General features: G+C 33.5%; 1 protein-coding gene across 6 annotated transcripts in view; it reads left to right on the plus strand.

The window, feature by feature from the left end:
* BRCA2 (BRCA2 DNA repair associated) overlaps positions 1-26,043 on the plus strand; it is a 65,439-nt gene that overhangs the window by 5,938 nt on the left and 33,458 nt on the right. For all 6 annotated transcript variants that reach the window (XR_011506852.1, XM_044777302.2, XM_070520472.1 and 3 more), the window contains 10 exons: positions 3,560-3,668; positions 4,287-4,336; positions 4,428-4,468; positions 4,644-4,755; positions 5,520-5,569; positions 5,823-5,934; positions 6,739-7,857; positions 10,099-15,069; positions 17,018-17,113; positions 22,160-22,229. Coding sequence is in view for 5 of the 6 variants with exons in the window: in XM_044777302.2 (XP_044633237.2) it covers positions 3,560-3,668; positions 4,287-4,336; positions 4,428-4,468; positions 4,644-4,755; positions 5,520-5,569; positions 5,823-5,934; positions 6,739-7,857; positions 10,099-15,069; positions 17,018-17,113; positions 22,160-22,229 (6,730 nt within the window). In the remaining variant the exon portion in view is untranslated. The remainder of the gene's footprint in view (positions 1-3,559; positions 3,669-4,286; positions 4,337-4,427; positions 4,469-4,643; positions 4,756-5,519; positions 5,570-5,822; positions 5,935-6,738; positions 7,858-10,098; positions 15,070-17,017; positions 17,114-22,159; positions 22,230-26,043) is intronic.

Consider the following 26,043-nt stretch of genomic DNA (forward strand, 5'->3'; position numbering starts at 1 on the left):
CTGAAGGCTTTGGGAATACAAGACTGAAACTAGAAAGAGAATATAGGCAGGAGAGAAGGCTATAGGAATCGACTATCTGAAAAGTGATAAGGTCACCATACATGGGAACAAATTGATTATGATGAGGCCTAGGATAGAGCCTGAGGAAGTATTTAGCAGGTGAAATATAGAAGAGAACACATAAAGAGGAATCATCCATTCAATAAATATTCCATGCTTACTTGGTGCTTGGCAAAACTTGCTAGGCGTTAAGGGTATGAACATGAGTGTGATGGCCTTTGACCTCTAGGAACATAGTCTTGTTTGGGAGAAAATATATAAGTAAATATACTGGTGGTGGTATATGTTATAACAGGAGCATGTACAAAGTGCCATGTTGTGGGCATAGTAAGGGAAGCAGCCATCTGTCTTAAAGTGGTCAGGAAAAGCTCCGTAAACCAGTTTATGCTGAGTCTACTGAATCTTGAAAGACATACCTTGTCAGTGGTTTATCTTCTAATTGTAACCTGCTGGAATTGGTCTATCTATGACCAGGGAAGGATAGGAATGAATGAATAAGGCCAGTCTGGAGTCATTGTAGAGGAGTTAACTTTTTTAAGGTTATACTACATAAACAATTCTGTTGACTGTAGTCTTCTGAGACCTTTTGCTTTTAAATCTAAAACTTTATTGAAATCTGAGTGTAGACTTACGCTGTTTTTTAACCTACTTTGTTCAGTTCTAACATCTAATATATTATTTTTAAAAAAAAGAATTACTGCTGGGGCTAGCCCCGTGACCGAGTGGTTGAGTTTGCGCGCTCCGTTGCAGGCGGCCCAGTGTTTCGTTGGTTCGAATCCTGGGCGCGGACATGGCACTGCTCATCAAACCACACTGAGGTGGCGTCCCACATGCCACAACTAGAAGGACCCACAATGAAGAATATACAACTATGTTCCCCGGGGGCTTTGGGGAGAAGAAGGAAAAGAAAAAAATCTTTAAATAAATAAAGATTTATTGCTAAAGTTCCATGAGGAAATGTGCTATTTCTGCTTCTCAAGAGTCCTTCCTTTTGCATAAAATTATATGAGTTTATCTTATCATTATTCAGCTTATTTATGAGATTCTCAAGTTATTTGGGAAGTGTTTGTTAGGATATGAACTTGTTTCTGCCCAGTTCATTTTTTTTTCTTTTTCTTTTTTATAGTTAGGTTTCTTTTCATTGCTGAGCCAATATTGAAACTTTATTATTAACTAAAGTCTTTTGTTTAGGTTTCATTCTTTGCACAAGTCTATGGATTTTGACAAATGTATATATGGAGAATTCAAAAGAAAGGATCAAATCACAGGTTTAGTGCATGAGTAACTTAGAATATAGTGATGACATTTGTAGAAATTGTAAGCACTGGAGAAAAAGCAGGTTTGAGAGGGAAAAGGTTTGAAAGGATGAAAAAAATTGAGTTGAGTTTTGGACTGCAATTCTGTATCATACAGAATAGTTTCACTGCCCTAAAAATAGCCTGTGCTCCACCTCTGCACCCCTCCTTCCCTCTGAATCCCTTGTAGCCACTGATCTTTTACTATCTATACTGTTGTCTTCTCCAGAATGTCATATAGTTGGACTCATGCAGTTTGTAGCATTTTCAGACGCTCTTTCACTTAGCAATATAAGGTTCCTCCATGTCTTTTCATGACTTGATAACTCATTTCTTATCACTGAATAATGCTCTATTGTATGGATGTACCAGTGTATCCATTCACCTGTTGAAGGACATCTTCCTTGCTTCCAAGTTTTGGCAATTATGAGTAAAGCTGCTATAAACATTTTATGCAGGTTTTTGTGTGGACCTAAATTTTCAACTCTTTGCGTAAATATAGAGCACGTTTGCTGGATTGTATGGTAGGAGTATGTTTAATTTTGTAAGAAACTGCAGACTGTCTTCCAAAGTGGCTGTACCATTTTGCATTTCCACCAGCAATGAATGAGAGTTTCTCTTGCTCTACATCCTCATCTGCATTTGTTATTGTCTATGTTTTGGATTTTAGCCATTCTAGTAGATGAGTAGTGGTATCCTATTGTTTGCTTTATTTTGTAAGTCCTTTTATTTTTCCCCCTGATTAGGATCTTTGTTAAAGTAAACAGGGAAAAGGTGAAATTTCAAAACATAGGCTTTAGCTACTTTTTAGTGTCTTTAACGAAAAGTCTCCTTAGAGAAGGAGGTTGGATATTTTGTTGAAGTGAGGTTTTTAAGTTATACATATGGCTTATTAGTGATTATGTCTGTTCCCTGTTACTTGAGAATATAACACAATGTTTTGTCTATGCTGTTACAAATAGTTTTCAATCTGGTGTTTGCTTTATTTTGTTAACATTGATACAGCTTATTTTCCCCAAAGCTTCTCTAAGTTAGAGATTATAGGATCAGTTAAAGCAACTATTTTTAAAAGCAATTTTTTAAAGTAATAATAAGTTCTTTGAATGCCAAATTTGTGATGCAGAAAATCAGAATGTTGAAAAACTGTAAAATGGATTTGACAGAGCCACATGTAGCTTTAGAAACCCTGTCTGAGCATTATTATCTTAGAAATTAGATGTGTTCAACAGGAACAGAAGTATTATGTGTTGCTATTTACAACCCATTTTTCTAATCATTGCTAATTCATTCAGCCAGTATTTATGGAGTGACTATAATGTGTCAGGCAATTACTGTAGATGCAATGATACACAAAGCAAGATCTCTACTTCAAGAAGGTCACAGTCTAATAAGGGGAATAGGATCAGAATATGATAAACTCTACAGGGAACATACAGGAGGGGCAGTCACTTAATCTCACCTTAGAAACCACTAAAGTTTTCTGAAGGAGGTAGTTTCAAAATGGAAGCCTGAATGAGGATGTTCCAGATCAAGAAAAATAAAAAGAGAGAAAGAAACAGTTTGTACAAAGGCCTAGAATTAAAGAGAGCATTCTTGTAGCATATGCACGTGGCTGGGTATGGCTAAAAAGAGTGTGAAAGAATGTCATCATAGACATTAAGAAGTCAGGTTGTGAAAGGCCTTGTTACTAGGGAGTTTTGTTAAGGAGTTTGAACTTGATCTTGAGAACAACACCTTGAAAGGTTTTCAGTGGAGGATAATGGTATAGTCAGATTTGGTACCTTGGTAGCTTTTCAGTAAATATGTTTTCCTTTGGTCTTACTCTTCGTGATGTCATAGTACTGTGTGTAATTTAATAATAGGACATATCACATTCTACTTTGTATTCCACTTGTGTACATTTCAAAAAATTTCCCCTACTATATTATGAACTTCTTGAGTTTAAAGTTCTATACTGAATTGTATTACCCAAAGTGTCTTATTCATATGATATACTTAATATGGTTTTTGAATGGGGGCAGACATCATTTGAGACGTCCCTTTTTGGTAGGAATCAGCAAACTGAGAAACCAGTTCAGACTGAAGCCCCCCCATACATTCTTTTTCCCCGCTATAGATGAGACTTTGTTTTTGAATACTTCCAGAGAATGGAAATTCATAGTCCAGACCATATACATCCTCACTGAATTATTATACTGTTTCAGGAAAGGATGGTACCAGTAGTAAACCTAAAAGTTGTTGCACAATGAAGGCTAAAATGGATCAAGCAAATGATGTTACCAGCCCACCTCTAAATTCTTGTCTTAGTGAAAGGTATGATGAAGTTAGTGTATTAAAATATTTAAATGAAACATTTTCCTACATATCATGTTTGTTTTATAGAAATACATCTGATTTTCGTGCTAATATTTTGGCTGAGAGCCTTGTAGAGCATCTTCTATTTTTAAATAATCTTTCAGGTTGAGTCCTTTAATACAATAATTTTTACATTTTGTTTATGCTATAATGTTGAATTCACTGTTTTTTTGTATATTCTATGAAATTTTTAAATAACAAAACTGTTAATGATGAAAAGCAATGCCCTTGAAATGTCCGTTTAAAATAGTGGACTTTGAATATTATGGATTCACTTTACATAATTTTTAAATTCAAACTATATAATTCTTAACATGAAATTTATTTTATATCTTATTACTATATTTAGATATATTTGTTTGTATATTAGTTTAAATGAGCGTTTTAGACAATTTAGTGATTAATTTTTCATGAAATATTCACTTTTAAAAAGTAATGTAAGTATTACAAAGTAGTATAATTCTAATAACTGATATGACTGAGAATCCTTTTTCTCAATGCGATTGTTTTTTTGGGTATTTTTTGCCATTTGTTATCTTTTGAATAATCTGAGGGATTTGTTTTGTTTTGTTTTAGTCCTGTTGTTCTACGATGTACACATGTAACACCACAAAGAGAAAAGTTGGGTATGACTAAAAATGAGACTTTTTATTTTTAAAATACTCTAAATTTTAATAAGCATAAAATTTAGTAATTTTTCCCTTGTTTTACCCCCAGTGGTATGTGGAAGTTTATTTCATACACCGAAGCTTATGAAGGTAAGTATTCTGCCTAGTTTGTTTTTATTGTGTAGTAATTGCCTTGTGATTTATAGATATGTACCTACGGTCTCATATAGGCATTTAGTAAATGATAAATGAAAAAATAAGTGAATGAAAAAATAATCATCAGTGCATTTTTATGAAATAGATGAACTGTTTTCTTTATTTCCAGGGTCAGACACCAAAACGTATTTCTGAAAGTCTAGGAGCTGAGGTGGATCCTGATATGTCTTGGTCAAGTTCTTTAGCCACACCACCAACTCTTAGTTCTACTGTGCTCATAGGTAATACTACCAAATGTGTATTATATAAGAAGGTAGATGATATTGATAAATTGTTGTCTCCAATGCTTCTGTTAAAAAGAAAATATGAAAAGATAATTAGATAGTAATTAGATTAGATAATACTATCTTTGATATGTGTGTTAGTAGTTCAGAATAATTTTGTGTTTAGTGTAGATTGGGATAAATCGTAAGTACATTAAATGGTATTCTGTAGGAGTCAAATTAATTTATATGCAAACCAAGATTGTTTGTGTATATTCTAACAAAAATACATTTCATTTTGATTCCTCTTTAGCTGAGAATTTAGCTTTCTTCTTTTGCTGCTCAGATGAAATAATATAGGTAAAAGCATGTTGAAAAGTAAGAAGTGTTTAACATAGAATTTGCCTTTGTATTATTATCTAAATGAGTGCTAAAGTGTACAAATTTTAGCTTTTAAGTCATGACTTCACAGCTTCATCAGATTTTCCAAGTCTTTGTGTACAGTATTACTTGAAAGTCAGTATTACCAAACCATAGTTTCTTATTACCTTGTGAATTGTACTAAGGTAGTGAGTATAGCTTATTCACTATGTTGATTGATTTTTCACTCAACATTTGGGTCAATTCATTATGTTTCAAAGGTGTCGTTTATTTCAGATGTGTCATTTAATCTAACAGTGTGTGTGTCTTTGATGTCTGACCAAAAAATACCTAAGTTTTTGCATTAACTTTAGTGTATGATGTATAAGCAGTGCAGGTAGATTGAATTTTTTTTTTTACAGCCAGAGATGAGGAAACATCTGCAACAGTATTTCCTAATGATACTGCTTCTGTAAGTAAATATGACAAATTGATATCCTGTTGCAATTGCTTATAATTTTAGAATGCCTTGAAAAGTTTTTTATCTTGCATTTTTAATTCCCTAATTCATGACTTAGCCTTTGAGAAAATCCCTAAACCTGTTTCCAAATGTGAGTTTCTTTGACTTCCTATGAAATCTGCTGTCTCTCTTTAAGAATAAGTTGAATATATCTTTGCATAGTGAGAGTTTTTCTACTAGTAATGTTAAAATGTAACTTTTGCAGATTTTGAAAAGCTATTTTTCTAACCATGATGGAAGTCTGAATAAAAATGATAGAGTTAATCCTTCTGGGCCAGACAAGGAAAACAAAAATCAAAGAGAAGCTAAAAGTCATGGTAAATCCTTCTGTTTAATTGAACTGCTGTTTTTAACTGACATCATTTAAGTATTGCTCCGCTTTCCCTAAAGAGAAAACACGTTGTTTTTCCTTTATTGATTACTGAAGGTATTGAGGGTAGAAACTAACTTGATTGAGGCAAAAAAATGTTTAAACATCATGCTAAGACAATACTATTCAAGATGCTATTGTGACACAAAAACAAAACAAAACCTATTATTCAAAACTTACCGAGATGAAGAATAAAACTTAGAATTAACAAAATATGAAGGCCTTATTTTCTAATTAGAAAGTAAAGATGTTTACAGATATACCAAAAGTTATCAAGTGTTTGGAATAGTGCATTTTTCTTAGTATATGTGTATGTCTATATAAATGTGTAGGATTGGATATCTGTGTGTGCATGTATAAAATCAAATTTTACTCTCAGTTGTTGTAGGGCCACAAAATTAATTTGGAACATCTGGTTTGATAAATCTTAGAATATTAAATTGTGTATGTACAGTAAGATTGGGTGGGTTTTAATTGTGTAGAGCTGGTAAAGAAAGATTATTAGGAATTGGAGTATGAATAAAAGGCTTTGGGTACATTGGAGTCATTCTTTACCAGAACAGGGGAAGGGGTGGCATCCCCCAACCCAAACCCCCCAAAAAGTAGCTAGCACTCAGAATTACCCTTTAAATACTAAATTATGTATTATTTAGTATATACTATTTCTCTGAAAAGGGTTGTGAGAATATTATAAATTATGTGGTTATATTATAAAATGTTACTAATACGCTTCTGTTTTAAATTTTAACAGAATTGAGAGAAATGTTAAGGAATTCATTTGGTAAAGTAAATAGCTGCAAAGACCATTTTGGAGAGTCAACGCCAAATGTCCTACAAGATAAAGTGCATGAAACAGTTGCAGATATTTCTGAAGAAGATAGTTTTTCATTATGTGTTTCTAAATATAAAACGAGAAGTATACAAAAAAGAAAAATTGGCAAGAGTAGGAAAAATATTTTCAATGAAACAGAAACTGATGAATTTGAAGAAGTTAAAAAACAAATGAAAGAAAATAAACATTCATTTGTATTTGAAATGGAACCAAATGACAGTGATCCATTAGATGCAAGTGTAACAAATCAGAAGCCCTTTGGGAATGTAAGTCACAAAATCTCCAAGGAGGTTGTACCATCTTCAGCCTCTGGGTGGTCTCAGCTAACCCTCTCAGGTCTAAATGGAACCCAGATGGAGAAAATACCCCTACTGCATATTTCTTCTTGTGACCAAAATAATTCAGAAAAAGACATCATAGGCACAGAGAAAGAATGTACCAACCTTATTACTTTGGAAAATTCTGTGCCACGTATTTCATGTGTACCAAAAACAGAGAAGAAATTGAATGAGGAAACAGTGATAAATAAGAGAGATGAAGGGCAGTGTCTTGAATCTCATGAAGACTCCATTCTTGTGGTAAAGCAAGCAATATCTGAAACTTCTCTGATAGCTTCTTCACTTCAGGATATCAAAAAGTCTATATTCAGGGTAAGAGAAATACCTGAAGAGACGTTCAGTGCAGTTTTCTCAAATAATATGACTGATCCAAACTTTAAAGAAAAACCTGAAGCCTCTAAAAGTGGATTGGAAATAAATACTCTTTATTCACAGAAAGAGGATTCTTTATGTACAAGTTCAGTTGATCATGGAAGCTGGCCAGCAACCATCAAACATACTTCTATAGCTTTGAAGAATGCAGGTTTAATATCAACTTTGAAAAAAAAACCAAAAAAGTTTATTTACACTATAAGTGATGAAATATCTTATCAAGGAATAAAAATACAGAAAGACCAAGAATCAGGGCCAACTAACTGTTCAACCCAATTGGAAGCAAACACTTTTGAAACACCGGTTACATTTATAAATTCTGATTCAGGTACCTTGTGTGTGTGTGTGAGTGAATGGTGCATATAGTTTTATGGATAGGGGTAAGTTCTCTTATTTGAGTATGTGAATCTTTCTTAATCTTTTTTAAAAACATACTGCCTGCTTTGGTACTGTAGTTTTTTTGGTTTTTTTAAACCTCTATATCTTGTACAGATCTTCCTCAACTTACGGTGGAGTTAATGTCCCAATAAACCCATCATAAGTTGAAAATACGTTGTTGAAAATGTGTTTGATACGCCTAACCGAACATCATAGCTTAGCCTAGCCTACCTTAAACTTCCTCAGAATACTTACATTAGCCTACAGTTGGGCAAAATCATCTAATACAAAGTCTATTTTATAATAAAGTGTTGAATATTTCATGTAATTAATTGAATACTGTCTTGAAAGTGAAAAAATATGATTATGTCAGTACAGAATGGTTATTTACCTTCATGATCATGTTGCTGACTGGGAGCTGCAGCTCACTGGTGCCTCCCCAGCATCATGAGAAAGTATCATACTGCAAATCATTAGCCTGGGAAGAGATCAAAATTTGAAGTATGGTTCTACTGAATGCATATAGCTTTCCCACCATCATAAAGTTGAAAAATCGATAAGTTGAACCATCATAAGTTGGAGACTGTTTGTATTCAATATCAGGCAGTGTCTACGTACATTATTGTTTAGGCCTTTGATTACCAATGTTCAAACTCGTTGGATCAGTTTGCGTAATACATGTATGATCATCACTCTTGAAACAGCGTGTTTAATTCCTGCTTAATTTTTAGTGTCTATTACAGTCATCTGCTGCTTAATGATGGGGATACATTCTGAGAAATTTGTCGTTAGGCAAGTTTGTCATTGTGCAAACATCATAGAGTGTAGCTACACAAACCTAGGTGGTATAGACTAGTACACCCCTAGAGTATATGGTACTAATCTTCTGGAACCACTGTCATATATGCAGTCCATTATTGACCCAAATGTCATTATATGTTGCATGACTGGACATGGAAAATGGGTAATTCTGTAAATATGTTGTGGTATTTTATTACGTATTTTCTCTAAAGCATGTAAAAAAATAAGAAAAAAACTAATTGCTAGCTAAGTTTATTATAAGCCACTCCTAAAATAAAGTAGTGATTTTGTTGTTACATAGTTTTCTTAAATCTAGAGATTGCTTAGAGTTGTTACAATATATCTGGGAGTCCAGAGTGTGCACAGTGAAATTCATTTTTTATTTGAGTAGTGATTCATTTATAAGTAGCTAAACAGTATGTTAAAAAGGTGATTTTAGGGGCCTGCCTAGTGGCATAGTGGTTAGGTTTGCATGCTCTGCTTCGGTGACCTGGGGTTCAGATCCTATGCGTAGACCTACACACCACTCACCAAGCCATGCTAAGGCGGCGTCCCACATACAAAATAGAGGAAGACTGGCACAGTTGTTAGCTCAGGGCCAGTCTTCATCAGTAAATAAGTAAATAAGGTGGTTTTATCTCCCTATGGAAAGATTTTAGTGGGTGGTAATATCTCAGTGAATAATAGATTTAATGGAACTGGAGCACAGAGGAACTCTTTGAGATTTGTGTCAATTTCCAGAGAAAAATGTTTGATGCTGAATATATCAGATATATACCAGTGGAACAAATATGTAGCAGTAGTTGCTTATTAAATAGAGATTAATAATTTTGACTTATTAGGAGGAAATTCAGAGGGTTGATAAAATTAACTGAACAGAGCAGTTTAATTCATTTGCCTTTATAATTGAGATTAGGTCATCTTTTAGGCCTTTCATATGTAGAACCTGCTTTTAAAAGTTGATATTTTTGTTTTTCTTCTATATGAAAGACTGAATTAACTGAAAGAAATGGTTGGTTTTCTAGTTCTTTCCCTTTGCCTTACTTTTCTATCTCCTCTTACACCAATATTAACGATGAATTTTTTCCAATAAAATTACTCTGAATTTTACTTATGATAGCTAACTGCTTTCTTTATCTACATACTAATTTTGATTAAGTTGATACATGTTACAAAAAAAAATTGTAGGTCCTATTTATCTTTAGTTGGAAAATGCCATAACTTTAAAATAGAGAATATTTACAATTTTTTCTATTTTAAACCTGACATTCATTACTTTTCATGAATTTCTTGTTTCAGATACTACCTTTTTAACTTAGTGGGAAATATTTAGTGAATGTGATTGATAGTAGTTTAATTTTATTTTGTCACTTTGTGTCTTTACACTTAGGTTTATTGCATTCTTCTGTCAAAAAAAACTGTTTACAGAATGATTCTGAAGAACCAACTTTATCTTTAACCAGCTCTTCTGGGACAGTTCTGAGAAGGTGTTCCAATAATGAAAGCAGTTCTTCCAATAATAAAATAATATCTCAGGATCTTGATTGTAAAGAAGCAAAAATTAATAAAGAAAAACTGCAGTCATTTATAACCACAGAAACTGACTGTCTGTCATGCTTGCAAGAAAAACATTGTGAAGATAATTCAAAAGGCCAAAGAGTTTCAGATACAAAAGAGAAGGTCTTGCCTGCAGTATGTCACCCTGGAATGCCACATTCAGAAGTGGAATGTAGTGATACTTGCTTTCAATTCCAGGAAAGCTTTTTGTATGACCATGATAATACCAGCATTTTAACTCCTAGCTCCAAGGATCCTCCATCAAACCTAGTTGTGATTTCTGGAAGAAAAGAATCATATAAAATGTCAGAGAAACTAAAATTTAAGAATTGTGAAACTGATTTTGAATTCACCAAAAGTATTCCAATGGAAAAGAATCAAGAAATAGGTGTTTTAAATGAAAATTCTGAAAAAGCTGAGCTGTTGTCACCTGAAAAATACATAACAGTAGCATCATCTTCTATGAAGGCACAATTCAGCCAAAATACAAATCTCACAATAATCAAAAAAAAACAAGAAGAAACTACTTTAATTTCAAAAATAACTGTCAATCCAAATTCTGAAGAACTTTTCCCTGACAATAAGAATAGTTTTGTCTTTCAAATAGCTAATGAAAGGAATATTCCTGCTTTAGAAAATACTAAGGAACTTCATGAAGCAGACCTCAGTTGTGTAGAAGAACCTATTATCAAGAACTCTACCATGGTAGTGTGTACAAACATAGATGACAAACAAGCAGCCGAAGTATCAATCACAAAAGATTTGGATTCATTAGATACAGTCCGTGATCTTACAGAGACAAACAGAAATAGTGTAAAGCAGCAACTAAAAATGACTGTAGGTCAAGATTCAAAATCAGACATCTCCTTGGATATAGATATGAAATCAAACAGAAATGATGATTACATGGACAAATGGACAGGACTCTCAGATCCAATTTCAAATCACAGTTTTGGACATGGCTTCAGAACAGCTTCTAACAAAGAGATAAAACTCTCTGAACACAACATTAAGAAAAGTAAAATGCTCTTTAAAGATATTGAAGAACACTATCCTACTAGCCTAGCTTGTGTTGAGATTGTAAATACCTTATCATTAGAATATCAAGAGAAACTAAGCAAACCTCATGTGCTTGGTTCACAGTCAATTAACATTGTATCTAGGAATAAGCATAGTAGTGCATTTGTTTCTGATAGTGAAAATAGTCACACTACTCCTCCAATTTTATCATTAAAGCAAGATTTTAATTCAAACCATAATTTAACACCTAGCCAAAAGGCAGAAATTACAGAACTTTCTACTATATTGGAAGAATCAGGAAGTCAGTTTGAATTTACACAGTTCAGAAAACCACGCCACATAATACAGAATAATCCATTTGAAATGCCTGAAAACCAGGTGACTGTCTTGAATACCACTTCTGAGGAATGGAAAGATGTTGATCATCCCACAGTTAATACCCCATCTGTCAGTCAGGTAGACAGCAGCAAGAAATATGAAAGTATAGTTAGAGGTAAGCAAAAGTTTGCTTGCTTGTTGAAAACCAACTGTAACAAAAATGCTTCTGGTTATTTAGCAGATAAAAATGACTTGGAGTTTAGAGGTTTTTATTCTGCTCGTGGCACAAAGTTGAATGTTTCTAGTGAAGCACTGCAAAAAGCCATGAAACTGTTCAGTGACGTTGAGACTATTAGTGAGGAACCTTCTGCAGAAGTTGACCCAAGAAGTGTCTCTTTAAGTAAATGTAATGATTCTGTTGTTTCGATGTTTAAGATAGAAAATTATAATGATAAAGATTTAAATGAGAAAAATAATAAATGCCAACCAATACTAAAAAATAGTATTGAAGTGACTACTGGCATTTTTGTTGAAAATACTGAAGATTACAAGAGAAATGCAGAAAATGAAGATAACAAATGTACTGATACCAGTAGAAATATTTGTAACTTAGGAGAATTTGATGGTGATGAATCAAGTAAAAATGATACAGTTTATATTCATGAAGATGAAAGTGGCTTGCCATGTATTGATCAGCACAACATATATCTAAAATTACCTGGCCAGTTTATGAAGGAGGGAAGCACTCAAATTAAAGAAGGTTTGTCAGATTTAACTTGTTTGGAAGTTGTGAAAGCTGAAGAAACATTTCATGTTAATACATCAAATAAAGAACAGTTAACTGCAAATAAGATGGGGCAAAATATAAAAGATTTTGACATTTTTGATTTATCCTTTCAGACTGCAAGTGGAAAAAATATCAGTCTCTCCAAAGAATCATTAAACAAAGTTGTAAATTTCTTTGATCAAAAATATACAGAAAAAGAATTGCATAACTTTTCAGATTCCTTGAATTCTGAACTACTTTCTGGCATAAATATCAACAAAATTGATGTTTCAAGTTGTGAGGAAACAGATATGGTTAAAGACAAAATATTGAAAGAAAGAAACCCAGTTGATACTGAAAATCAATTATTGGCTCTCCAGCAAGGATCAGAATGTGAAATAGAAAAGATCAAAGAACTTGCCATGTTGGGTTTTCATACAGCTAGTGGGAAAAAAGTAAAAATTGCGAAGGAATCTTTGGACAAAGTGAGAAATCTTTTTGATGAACAAAACCAAAATAGTAATAGTGAAATCACTAATTTTAGCCATCGAGGGGCAAAGCCACTAAAGGACAGAGAGGAATGTAAAGGACTTGAATTAGGATGTGAGACAGTTGAAATAACTGCCCCAAAGTATGAAGAGATGCAGAATTCTCTGGAAGAGGAAAAACTTGTTTCTAGTGATATTGCCTTGTCACCCAGGCTCTTAAGTGATGATTTATACAAACAAACTGAATATCTCAAAACATCAAATAATATCTCTCTGAAAGTTAAAGTACATGAAAATCTAGGTAAAGAAACAGCAAAAAGTCCTACAACTTGTTATACAAATCAGTCTACTTGTTTAGACGTTGAAAATTCAGCTTTAACATTTTACACAGGATGTGGTAGAAAAATTTCTGTTAGTCAGACTTCACTATTTGAAGCAAAAAAATGGCTTAGAGAAGGAGAATTGGATGATGAATCAGAAAAAATAAGTGCTGCTGAGGAAGAATATCTTCAGGATTATGTAGGTAATCCTTCATGTAGAAATCATTCAAACAGTATCATAACTGGAAACTATAAAAATCATCTCTCTGAAAAAGAAGATTCAACTTATTTAAGTAATAGTAGCATGTCTAACAGCTGTTTGTGCCATTCTGATTTTTGTCACTCTAATGAAGTATATAATAAATCAGAATCTCTCTCAAAAAGTAAAACTGATAATGCTGGTATTGAGCCAGTAGTGAAGAATGTCAAAGACAGAAAAAACACTAGTTTTTCTGAAGTAATATCCACTATAAGAGAAGCAAACTCATATCCACAAACTGTAAATGAAGATATTTGTGTTCAGAAACTTGTGCCTAACTCTTCACCACGCAAAAATAAAAATACAGCCATTAAAGTGACCACATCTGATTCAAATAATTTTGAGACAGGGGTACCTGCATTCAGTACAGCAAGTGGTAAAATAGTCTTTGCATCACATGAAACAAAAGTGAGAGGGAGATTTACAGACAACGGCAGTAAGATAATTAAGCAAAACACTGAGAGTAAATCAGGCACTTGCCAAAGAAAAATTGTGGCAAGTTCTCATAAGGCATTGGATGATTCAGAGGTCGTTATTTTTTCTAACTCTCCAGATACTGAAGAACATAGCATGTGTTCAAATAAAGTTTTTGCTGAGATTCAAAGCGAACAAATTTTACAACATAACCAAAATATATCTGGATTGGAAAAAGTTTCTGAAATATCACCTTGTCAGATTAATTTGAAAACTTCTAATATATGTAAATTTGATATGGGGAAGCTTCCCAAGTCCATTGCTTCTGTGAATGCATGTGGGATTTTTAGCACAGCAAGTGGAAAATCTGTGCAAGTATCAGATGCTGCATTACAAAAGGCAAGACAGGTATTTTCTAAGATAGAAGATGGTGACAATCAGCTCTTTTCCAAAGTATCACTTAAAAATAATAAAGAACATTCAGACAAGTTCACAAGAGAAGAAAATACTATGATACATAGCCCCCAAAATTTGCTGTCATCTGCTTTCTCTGGATTTAGTACAGCAAGTGGTAAACAGGTTCCTGTTTCTGAAAGTGCCTTATGCAAAGTAAAGGGAATGTTAGAGGAATTTGATATAATCAGAACTGAATGTAGTCATCAGCATTCACCTACATGTGAACAAGACAAATTAAAAATACTTCCTCTCTCATGTATTGATAAGAGAACCCCAGAACACTCTGTAAACTCCAAAACAGAAAAAGCCTACAGTAAAGAATTTAAATTATCAAGTAAATATATCATTGAAAGTGGTTCTTCAGAAAATAGTTGCTCTGTTAAAGTTTCTCCATATCTGCCTCAGTTTAAGCAAGACAAACAACAATTGGGATTAGGAGCCAAAGTATCACTTGTTGAGAACATTCATCTTTTGGGAAAAGAACAAGCTTTACCTAAAAATGTAAAAATGGAAATTGGGGAAACTAATCTTCCTGTGAAAACAAATACAGAAGTTTGTTCCATTTATTCCAAAGATCCAGAAAACTGTTTTGAAACAGAAGCAGTAGAGATTGCAAAAGCTTTTATGGAAGATGGTGAGCTGACAGATTCTGAACTGCTAAGTAATACCAAACACTCTCTTTTTACCTGCCAAAGCAATGAGGAAATGATTTCATTAAATTCGAGAACTGGAAAAAGAAGAGGAGATGCTCTTGTCTCAGTTGGTACGTATCTATTTTTATCTTTTGGTTTGCCAATCATTTTTTAAATTGTTAAGCCCTTAATAATCCTGGTATATATTTATATACCAATAGTAAGTAATTGCTAGTTTATAGCAATTAAGGTATTATAAACTAAGTATGTTTTTTCAGACTTTTATGTGTAGTTTGGAGGAATGTGATTTCACTCTTGATATCTCTGAGTCTGTATACCAAGAAGTCATGTTTTGGGATTCTCTTAATGTATTTTTAGAGATTACTAATACAGTTATTATTGAGACATTGCTTTTAAAAGTTTGAGTTACTCTAGAAAAGTTGAAACTGTTGTCTTCATATTATAAGTTCTGCGTAATACAACTTATTAATTGGTTTCATATATGAATAAATATATACACATATTTATACACATACATACGCACACATACACATACAGCAGAGGTTCACACTCTGGCTGTTATATACTTAAAAAGTTGGTTTCCAGTTATAGGGGTTGGCTTGCTTCCCTTTTTTTTTCATCTAGAAAGTGTTCTAAAATCACTTATCCTTAGCAAATAGTATTCTGGTCTTAATGCTATTTGGACCATATTCTAACTTCTCTTTTAAATATATATCTACAGCTTAGTTCAACTATTAGGTTAAATGAATGTGTGATTTTATTTTTCTATTTGTATCTCTGACTGGGAATAATCCTAAATAATCTGTTGACTAGTTACAATTAAAGTAAATGCCAAAACTAACTCTCCAGCTTTTAAGTGGATGATCCTAAGTAACTAGCTCCTTTTTAACCATAGACTCACAGAATAGTTGATTTATCACAAGTCTTCTTTTCCAGTCCTTTCATATTATAGAGAAAGACACGGAAGCCAATCAGTTCCTTCTTCTACCTGGTGCCTTTTGCCCTTAAGTTATCCAAGTGGCTATAGATTTGCTTAATCAAGTGTTATCCAGGTCACATTCTATACTAAGATTATGTTATGGACAAAGTAGTAAGTTTGTGATACGTGCCTTAAACTATTTCTGTTCTCTAGTGCAAAATTCTGAAGTGTAGCTGCTTAAAGATATTCATAATTCTTTTATGGAAAATAATGGCTTTATTTTTAGGAACACATTTTGTTCATGTGTATAGTGAAGTGCACTGGCCTTCTGCTTAGGGAAAAAACCAGCTCAGACTTCTAATAAATGTTCTCAACAGCATTGCTATTGAATTTTTCTCACTTCTATTATGTATAATTATTATCGCTTAATCAGCTTCTGGTTACTTAAATAGTATAGGTCCTTGTTAAACGATTAAATCTCTTTATTATCTATCACTTTATAAAGGCTTGCATGGACATTTTTACTTATTAATTTCTGCAAATTCACTCCCTTTAATAAAGCATCAAAAAGCAAAGTACTCGTTATCAAATATTATCTCAATATGACATGGAAATGCATAACTTGAATTATGGTTTAATTTTACTCTCAGCCTTTGTAGAATCTTTAAATAAGAAGTATTATTTTTACCAATTTTTTAATGTAATTTTGGTAATTTAAAAAATCTTTTCTCCTACTCACTGACTCTAATTCAAGAACCTATATAATAAATTTCTTCTTGAGCTTACTGCAAAAAAAAATTTATTTGAAGAAATTTTTCCTTGTTGCTAGTAAACCTAGAGTTACATTCAGTGCCAGTTTATTAAAAAGTGGCTTATGTGTGGCATCTGGTAGCATCTGTTTATCCCTAGACTCTATAAAGTATTGTTATTTTAAATGGTCAAAAAATAATAGAAATTAAATTGATATTGAAAAATGAATTTTGTCTTTCAAAATAGGTCACTATTTAAATTATAATTATTTTTTTTGCTTAACATATTGCAAGAGTCAGTACTTTAGTTTTTAAAAATGGGCTGTAGGCTTTTGAAAAATAAAATAATTAATATTTGCTTTAAAAACACGTATGGAAATTTCTTTTTAGGAGAACCCCCAATCAAAAGAAACTTGTTAAATGAATTTGACAGGATAATGGAAAATCAAGAAAAATCCTTAACGGCTTCAAAAAGCACTCCAGATGGTAAAATTTGCTTCATATCCATATCTTTTTCCCCTCTCTAGGTACTATACATAGTATTCTTAAAGTTATTTTTCTCATTTCTTTTGGGTGTATAGATAATTGGACAAGACTTTACAGTGTGATTTGTTAAATTTATATCTTGCCTTGTTTGTTATATGAGCTTTTTCTTCATAATACCTAGTATGATGCAGAGGTTCTCCATAATTGGGAAGTGTGAAATGATTGTAAAATACTGACTTTTTTAATAAAAGAGCTATGAGAATTTAGTAAGAACTTACAATAATTTAAAGCTTGAGTTTTAGAATCCAGTCAAGCTTTTGACCCTCACCATTCCGCCAAAATCGCTCTTTTTGAAGTCACATGGTGATCTCCATGTTGGCAAATCCAGCAGGTATTTCTGTGTCCTCATCTGACTCCATCTTTCAGCCGCATTTGACATAGTTAATCACTCTTCCGAGACCACCGCATTCTCTTGGTTCTCCTCTTACGTGGCCACTCCTTCTCAGTTGTCTTTGCTGGTTCTTCCTTAGTCTCTCCTTACTCCAAACATAGGAGTGTCCACGGCTCTATCCTTAGACCTCTCCTCTGCCTAAACTTCGGGGGCTACCAAAACTTCATCTGCAATCTTAGCCTATCCTTGAACTCCAGACTTACGTATTCATTTGCCAACTTGATACATTTCTACTCATATTGCTAATATGCGTCTCAAAGTTAATATGGCCAGTGCTGAACTCCTGATTCCATCCCTGCCCCAAACCTGCCCTTTCTGATATCATTCCTTTCCCACTGCCATTTGGCCAGCTAATCACGTCAAAACCTTGATGTCGTTTTTTACTCTTTTGCTTCCTCATACTCCACTCCCAACCCATGAACATGTCCTGTAGGTCCTGCCTATAAAATATAACAAGAAGCTGATAGTTCTTCTCACCCTTACCTCTACCATCTTCATCCAAGCCACTGTCATAGCTTCTAACTGATCTCCCATTTTTGCCTTTGCCCTTCCTCCAGGCTGTTCTCAACACAGCAACCAGAATCATCCTTTTAACACGAAGATCAGATCATGTCACTTGACTGCTTAAAACTCTCCCTGGGTTCCTATCTCGTTTAGACTGAAATCCGAAGTTCTTACCATGGAATGCTTGAAAATAGATAAAGCATATGTAACTATTGCTCACTATATATTTGATTCCTGGATTTGGAAAGGAAGGTTTCAGATAGTGATGGATAAATGTATTAAACTGAAGAGGTTTAGTTCTGAAACACATGAGAGAAATCCCACAAGAAGCAGGAACACTTTGGAGTTTTCTAACTCATGTCTCATTTAATGGTAGAGATTTGAAAGTTATCTTAAAAACAGAATGATTTGAGTGTCCAGAAAACTGCATTTATTTCTGTTCTTTCTCCTGACTTAATAGTTCTCAAACCTTAGTATGCACAGGAATTCTGAACAGAGTTGAAAGCTAAAACCATGATTAGAGAAATATAAATAATTTCTAGGATAATTTTTACTATACTGAGTTGTTACTTGATAAATTGTGTTTAGAACCTGTGTAATATGTGACTTCTCTCCAGGTATTGAAAGAATAGTGTTAAATTGTATGCATATAGGCAAATTTGTCCTTCTAAAACAGTTGGTTTTGACATCGTTCTAGGGAGGAGTAAATGGAAGAACATGTATGTAATTCTAGCAGTGTCGCTATTTCATAAAATACTATCATAACTCCCTTTTTGGAATTATCTTGAGCCAGTAGATACTCAGTATTTATTTAGTTATCACATCTTATTTTTATTTTTTAAAGTGATTTTTTTTACCATTATCATCCTCCACCATTTGCCAATGAATGATTCTTTTCCTTCTAATTTTATAGTATGAACATTTCACACAGAAAAATTGAGAATGTAATGAATAGCCATATAGCTGCCACCTATGTTCACTAGTTATTAATTTACTATATTTGTTTTATCTAATTACGTATAATATGTGGATATATATAGTAATATGTCTGTGGGTATTTATGTATCTTTTTTGCCAAAACATTTCACTGTTAGTTTCAAATATAATGACATTTCATAATAGTATAACCACAGAGCCATTATCACCGAAGAAAATTGCCTAATATCTGATAGAATATAATCTACAGTAGTCTTCTTACATTTTTTATTTTTATTTTTTATGCCATTAGCACTTTAAGTTGTTAAGCACAACCTGGTTGTTTTGTAGACTGTCCCACCTTCTGGAATTTGTTTGTTTCCTTGAGATATCATTTAACTTGTTGCTCGATTCCCTATTTGGATCAAAGACTTAATTAGGATTAGGTTGTGCATTTTTGGCAAGAATGCCTCATAGAGGAGTTGTCTATGTGTATTTCATCATATTGGGGGCACATTATGTCAAATGATTTGATTACTTGGTTACGATGCTAACTACTAGATCACTTCATTGAAAAGATTTATTTTTCCATTTGCAATTAGCAGGTATTCTGTGGGAGGATTCTTTGGTACTGCAAGAATATCCGGTTTACCAATCTTTCACTCAATTTTAACATCCATTGATAATATTTACCTAAGTCGATTATTAAATTGGAGGTTGAAAAATAGTGATTTTCAAATTCATTTATTCCTTATTCATTTATTAGCTGGGATTCTTCAGGAAGAAAGAGCTTTCCCTTAACAACTGGGGATGAACTATAGTTCTTCCTGAAAAGCCAGGGTAAATGCTTAATTCTTTGCCTTTCATTACCAATTTTTCAGAGTAAGGAATAGTTGTGTAATAATCACTGCGAATGATAGCAAATGAATTTTTTTCTTTCTCTGTTGAATAAAATTCATTTCTTAGATTTTTAGTTATAATATGTATAAAGTTTAAAAGTAAAATATGTTATAAATAATGTTTATTTACAAAAAGAAAACATCCTTTTTGATTGATTTCAAATCATCCCAAATTTGAAAGTGGAAGTCTCTTAATAATGTTTCCCAAAGGTTTTTTGTGTTTTTTAACATACTTTGATTGACCTTTGAGCGCTTTCTTTCTTTTTTTTTAATCACAAAAGATTTTCTTAAGATGTCCTTGTAATTCCCTGCACCAATCCTAGAATTACCATTTCTCCAAAGATCCTTTCAGCAGTTAATAGTTTTTAAAAAGCAAGATTTGGGTGCTAGCTAGCTCATTGCTTCTGGTGTTATTATTTTTTTAATACTGAAATTCTTGATTCCTAATAACCTTAACATATTTACTTATGTGTTTTATCCTACAGTGTTGGTTCTCAAACTTTTTGGTCCAAAGACCTCTTTATACTCTTTAAGAATTGTTGAGGATCCCAAAGAGCATTTATTTGTGTAGATTACAACTCTTTGTATTTACCATATTTGAAATTAAAACTGAGAAATATTGTTAACATTGTGCATTGGTCATTTTGGAAATACTCACTGAGTTATGCAGTTCTTCCAAACGTTGACCTGTTATTATACCATATTAAACAATCACTTTTGTTAATTTTACTACTGATTTAATCTGAAAAGTTTAAGTATTGGGAAGTTTCAGATAAAACCTTTCTAAAATTCTAATTTTTGTTTAAAAGCTTGAATTTTACCAATGGCAACAAATACTATCACTTGTTTTCCTTGTAGTGGCAAGCTATTTCATTCATTTTTGAGAAAATGTCTGCCAGATATGCAAGTCTGAATAACTCTAGTTTGTTGGTTATTCTTTCAAGTAAAAATGGAATTTTGTGGAAAAAATACTAGTGCAGTTCATATAAGTGCATTTCCTTGAGACAGTCATCGCACTAAAGTATACAGCAAGATACACCAGCAGTGCAAATGTCAACCTGGTGAAAAAGATATATATAACTTATTATTATGATGATGATAGTTTTAACAACTTGAATCCCCTAAAAGGGTCGTGGCTACCCCGCTCAGGGCTCCGTGGATCACCCTTTAAGAAGTACTGTTTTATAGTATATACATAGTAGTTTCAAATTTACAATACCAGTTACTACTAACAATAAAAGCACTAATGGAAGTTTGTGTTCTTTGCAGTTTTCTTCTTAAAGAATATATGTAATTAAGGATATATAGTCCACGTATTGTGTTCAAATGTCACTCAAAATAATTCTTTTGTATGTGGTTACGATTTGGTAATTAGGTTAGATTCATTTGTTTTCAATTTCAGGATTTGCTTTTTCTTTTTTAATTTTATATTTGAATAAATAAAACATTTACATAGTTCATTTGTCAAAATTATAGAAAGGTTTACCTGGAGAAGTCTTGTTTACATCCCTGTCTGCTCCATACTGTTCGCCACCTTCCCCACCTCTTGCTCATTATATAGGTAACCATCTTTAATGGGTTTTAGTTTATCCTTTTAGAGGTTTTTTTTGTAAAAATCAGTAAATATGAGTATGAATATTCTCATTACCCTCCTTTCTTACTCAAAAGGTTTCAGTATCTACACTATTTTGTACCTTCTCTGTTGTTATTGTTTACTTTAGAATTTATCTAGAGATCACTCCTTAATGAGTACGTAAGATCTTCCTCATTCCTTTGTATGGTGCATAATACTTGGTCATGTGACTATGTCAATGAATTCTAGTTTATTCAACCAATACCCTACTAATGGACTAGTTGAAGGTTTAAGAAGTACAATTTACATACTGAGAATGAATAATATCTAAAGTTTAGCTTTTAACCTTCAGAAGACTAAATTTTAAATTTGATATTTGCAGTGACAATTAACTAACACCTTAGAGTTATGATTGACATCAGTTGACTAAATTTATGCTGATTTAATGTGTTTGTACTGTGAGTTATTTGGTATGTAGTCGTTATCAATTTGTGAATCAAACATTTCTTTTGATAGTTGTTTACTGAGCATCCATTATATGCATTGAAAATTTTGAAGTCTGTAATTGTCTCAAATTTTTCTATGTAAATATTTACAATATTATGTAATAGACATAGGAAATAAAATCTCACATTAGATTTTCATTAAAATATAATGTAAAATACATTTTCATTAATGTATAATGTAAAATAATATTTTTCTAGGCACAATAAAAGATAGAAGATTGTTTATGCATCACATTTCTTTAGAGCCAGTTACCTGTGGACCCTTTTGGTAAGACATGTTTAAATTTTTTAAAATTATACTAATATAATATAGGAAAAGCATGAGTTTTTTAAGTAAATATTTCTAAAAATAATGACACATATGCGATAAAGAAGTTAACACTTCCCTTTTTGAAAGCTTGCATCAGGATTAAATAATTCTTTACTTTGGTATACTTTATGGTGCTGTTCATGTTATTATTTCATCTTTTAGTTTTATAACAACTTTGTAAAGTAGAAAAATGTTTTATTTCAGTTTTATGAATGAGGTACTGAGGTTGAGGAGGATTAAGGAAATTACTCAAAATCAGTTAACCAAAAGATGGCATATATTGCAAATATTCATTTATCTCTTCTCCCTCTTAAAACCCTGCTAAAATTTACTAACGGGAATTTTTTTTTTTAATGTATAAATCCACAAGGACAGTGATCAGAAGAAATAAAATTTTGGAAGCCAAAAAGCATGAATGACTTAGAAAGATAAAACCTGACATTAGAGCAACAGAGAAGGTATTCAGTTTCCCCTAAAGAACCTGAGAAAGACTCAAACTGGCAGCAACATGTACTTCTGAAGGTGAGGTAGAAAGTAGGAAAATTAGTTGACATTCTGTTTAAGAAACATCTATATCCCCTCCCCTACTGCAGGCAGGCAGTTATCCCTCTTCCCATGAAGACCAGAAGGGTGTTCTCTGGTGAAGATGAATTGGAGGGATTCTGAATTGGGAGTAGGGACACCAGGCACAATTGAGGGGAAGGTACTGAAAACAGAGATTAAGTAAAAATCTTTATATAGAGTAGGGAGACTCCCTAGCCTCCTTCCCACACTTGGCTCCCAAATGCTGGCAGCTAGGCCTCTAGGCAGAAGACTGGAAGATTTTTTTGTCTGGGGAACATGACGAGCCCAATAGAAAAGACTAAAAATACTGACAGTTGCAAGTACTCAAATGAAACAGCACAGCCAGACAATGAAGCCAACAATTGACAAGCCCCACCAGCACACAGCTTCCAGTCAACTATTCAGTGCTTCGTTCTTAAATAAGAAAAGATAATCAAGGATCAGTGGTCATTGGAAGAGAGCCTCTGTGAAAGATAGTATCCAAAGTGTAAAACCAAAACAGAAGAAAAGGAACTTAGAAGAAATAGACCATGCAAGGAGAAGAAACCTTCAAAAAAAAACACTAATATTCTCAGGAAAGAGAACGAGTTGCATCCTTAAAATAAGAACAAGTTGCTATAAAAAGAACTTTTAGAAATTAAAAATATGATGGCACAAATAAAGTAACTCAGTGGAAGTAATAGAAAATAAAAGTTATGAAAGCTCCCAGAGTGTAGAACAAAAAGAAAAAGAGGAAAAAAGGAGTGAAAAGATGATCAGAAAAGTCAGTTCTGTAGGTCTAACATGTAAAAATTTGGAATTTAAGGAACAGGCGAAATGAAGGGAGAAATTTTCAAAGAAATAATTTGAGATATTTTATTAGTACTGAAGGACGTGATTTTCCTTGATTAAAAGGGCCCTCTGAGTGAGCACAACAATAAAAATGACCCACGTTAAGGCGCATCCTTGTGAAATTTTAGAACACTAGCGGCAAAGAGGAACCTTAAATTTTCCAGAGGGCAAAAAATCAGGTTTCAGACAAAGTTGCAAGAGTCATAATGGCACAAATCCTCTCACCATTAACAATGGAAGCTAGAAGATTATAAGTTCTATAACGTCTATTACAGAGCAATCCCTTTAAAATTCTGAGAGAAAATAATTTCCGACCTAGATTCCTGTCACTGAGCAAAGTATCAAATAGGAGTGAGGATAGACATTTTTCAGATGCAAAGTACCAAAAGGTTTATCTCCCATGCACTTTTTTCAGGAAGCTAACTAAAACAAGTTCATAAATCAAGGAGGAGGAAGATAAGAGATTTTAAGAAACAAATTCAACATAGGCGAGAGACAAAGGGAGCCATCAGGATGATATTGAACGAGACCCAGGGTTATAGCTGTGTTGCTAATCCTAGACAGGAAGGATTTTTTTTTTTGTAAAAATGAAATACATTTGGGAATGGAAGAATAGAGCTCTGGGAGAGTTTGCCTACAAGATAAAATTAAAGCAGAACCTGAAGTATTTTTACTGTGTTAAGAAACTTCTTGGTAAAGATGGTGAATTGAGCATACTCATCTACTTTCATTGCCTCCAAAATTTTACCAAAACAACAGTGAGGGAACTTACACAGACACACCCCCAAACATGGAGAATGGGAGAGGAGACCACAGTGACTCAATTTTCAGAGCATATGGGAGAAAACTGACTCGAAGCTGGTAGGTAGTGAGGAGAGGAGAGAAGCAACCATTTTACGCTAGAGAAGCCTCAAAAGGTCGGGTATCTATGAATCTTCAGAATTGGGTGGTGAAGAAAGAAGGAACCAAAACAAGGGTATAAGTTGAAAATATGTTTAAGAGCAATCAGACCCCTCCTTCACTCCATGAAGCTGGGCAACTACCTCTTGTCCACTCTTAACAGAAATTAGAGATCGATTCTCCAGAGAGGGTACAACAGGGGCTTTCTCTGTTAGTGAACACACTAGGTACAGTTGAAGGCAGGAGTAATGTAATGAAAGCAAGGGGATTAAGTTAATGTATCATACTGAATGTTGGGTATCCTCTCCCCCAAGTCCTCTTCTCTCACTCAGCTTCCAGGATGCTGGTAGCTAAGTTTCCACTGTTGGAAGCTTCAGTTAATCTACAGTGTAGCATACAATCAGCAACTCCCATCTATGTACCAAGAGCTTCCAAACTACTTTTTGATCCCCGACAAAGAGCTATGTCTTCAATTTCCGTAGTGGCTTTTCAATAGAAAAGGTCAAGAAGAAGCAGTTACAGAGATGTCACTTAGAGACAATAGATGCAAATATCATAGAAGCATCTAAAGTTGTAGAAAGCAGTTGTGAAACCTTTTCTACCTGGTAAATTTTTAAGCCCGAAGATATGGCTTACTTGTGGCATTGTTGAAAAAAGTCATTGAACTGTATTTTTGAAACATATTTCTCAGCAGGCTACACCTTGGAGATGTGGGTTCAGTTCTGGACCACCAGAATAAAGTGAAAATCACAATAAAGCGAGTCACACGAATATTTTGGTTTCGCAGTGTGTATAAAAGTTATGTTTAGGGGCCGGCCCAGTGGTGCAGCAGTTAAGTTCGCATGTTCTCCTTTGGCGGCCTGGGGTTTGCCGGTTTGGATCCCGGGTGAGGACATGGCACTGCTTGGCATGCCATGCTGTGGTAGGCGTCCCACATATAAAGTAGAGGAAGATGGTCACAGATGTTAGCTCAGGGCCAGTCTTCCTCAGAAAAAAGAGGAGGAATGGCAGCAGATGTTAGCTCAGGGGTGATCTTCCTCAAAAAAACAAAAGCAAAAACAACAACAACAAAAAGTTATGTTTATATTATACCGTAGTCTGTTAAGTGTGCAGTAGCATTATGTTTATAAAAAATGTACATACCTTAATTAAAAAATACTGTATTGCCAAAAAATGCTAACCGTCATCTGAGCCTTCAGCAAGTCATAATCTTTGCTGGTAGAGAGTCTTGTCTCAATGTTGTTGGCTGCTGACTGATCAGGTGGTGGTTGCTGAAGGTTGGAGAGGCTGTGGCAATTTCTTAAAATAAGGCCATAATGAAGTTTGCTGCATCAACTGACTTCCTTTAATGAACAATTTCTCTGTAGCATGTGATGCTGTTTGATAGGATTTTACCCACAGTGGAACTTCTTTGAAAATTGGAGTCAATCGTCCCAACCCTGTCACTGCTTTATTAACTAAGTTTATGTAATAGTCT

Source organism: Equus asinus, chromosome 11, assembly GCF_041296235.1.
Source record: "Equus asinus isolate D_3611 breed Donkey chromosome 11, EquAss-T2T_v2, whole genome shotgun sequence".
Taxonomy (NCBI): domain Eukaryota; kingdom Metazoa; phylum Chordata; class Mammalia; order Perissodactyla; family Equidae; genus Equus; species Equus asinus.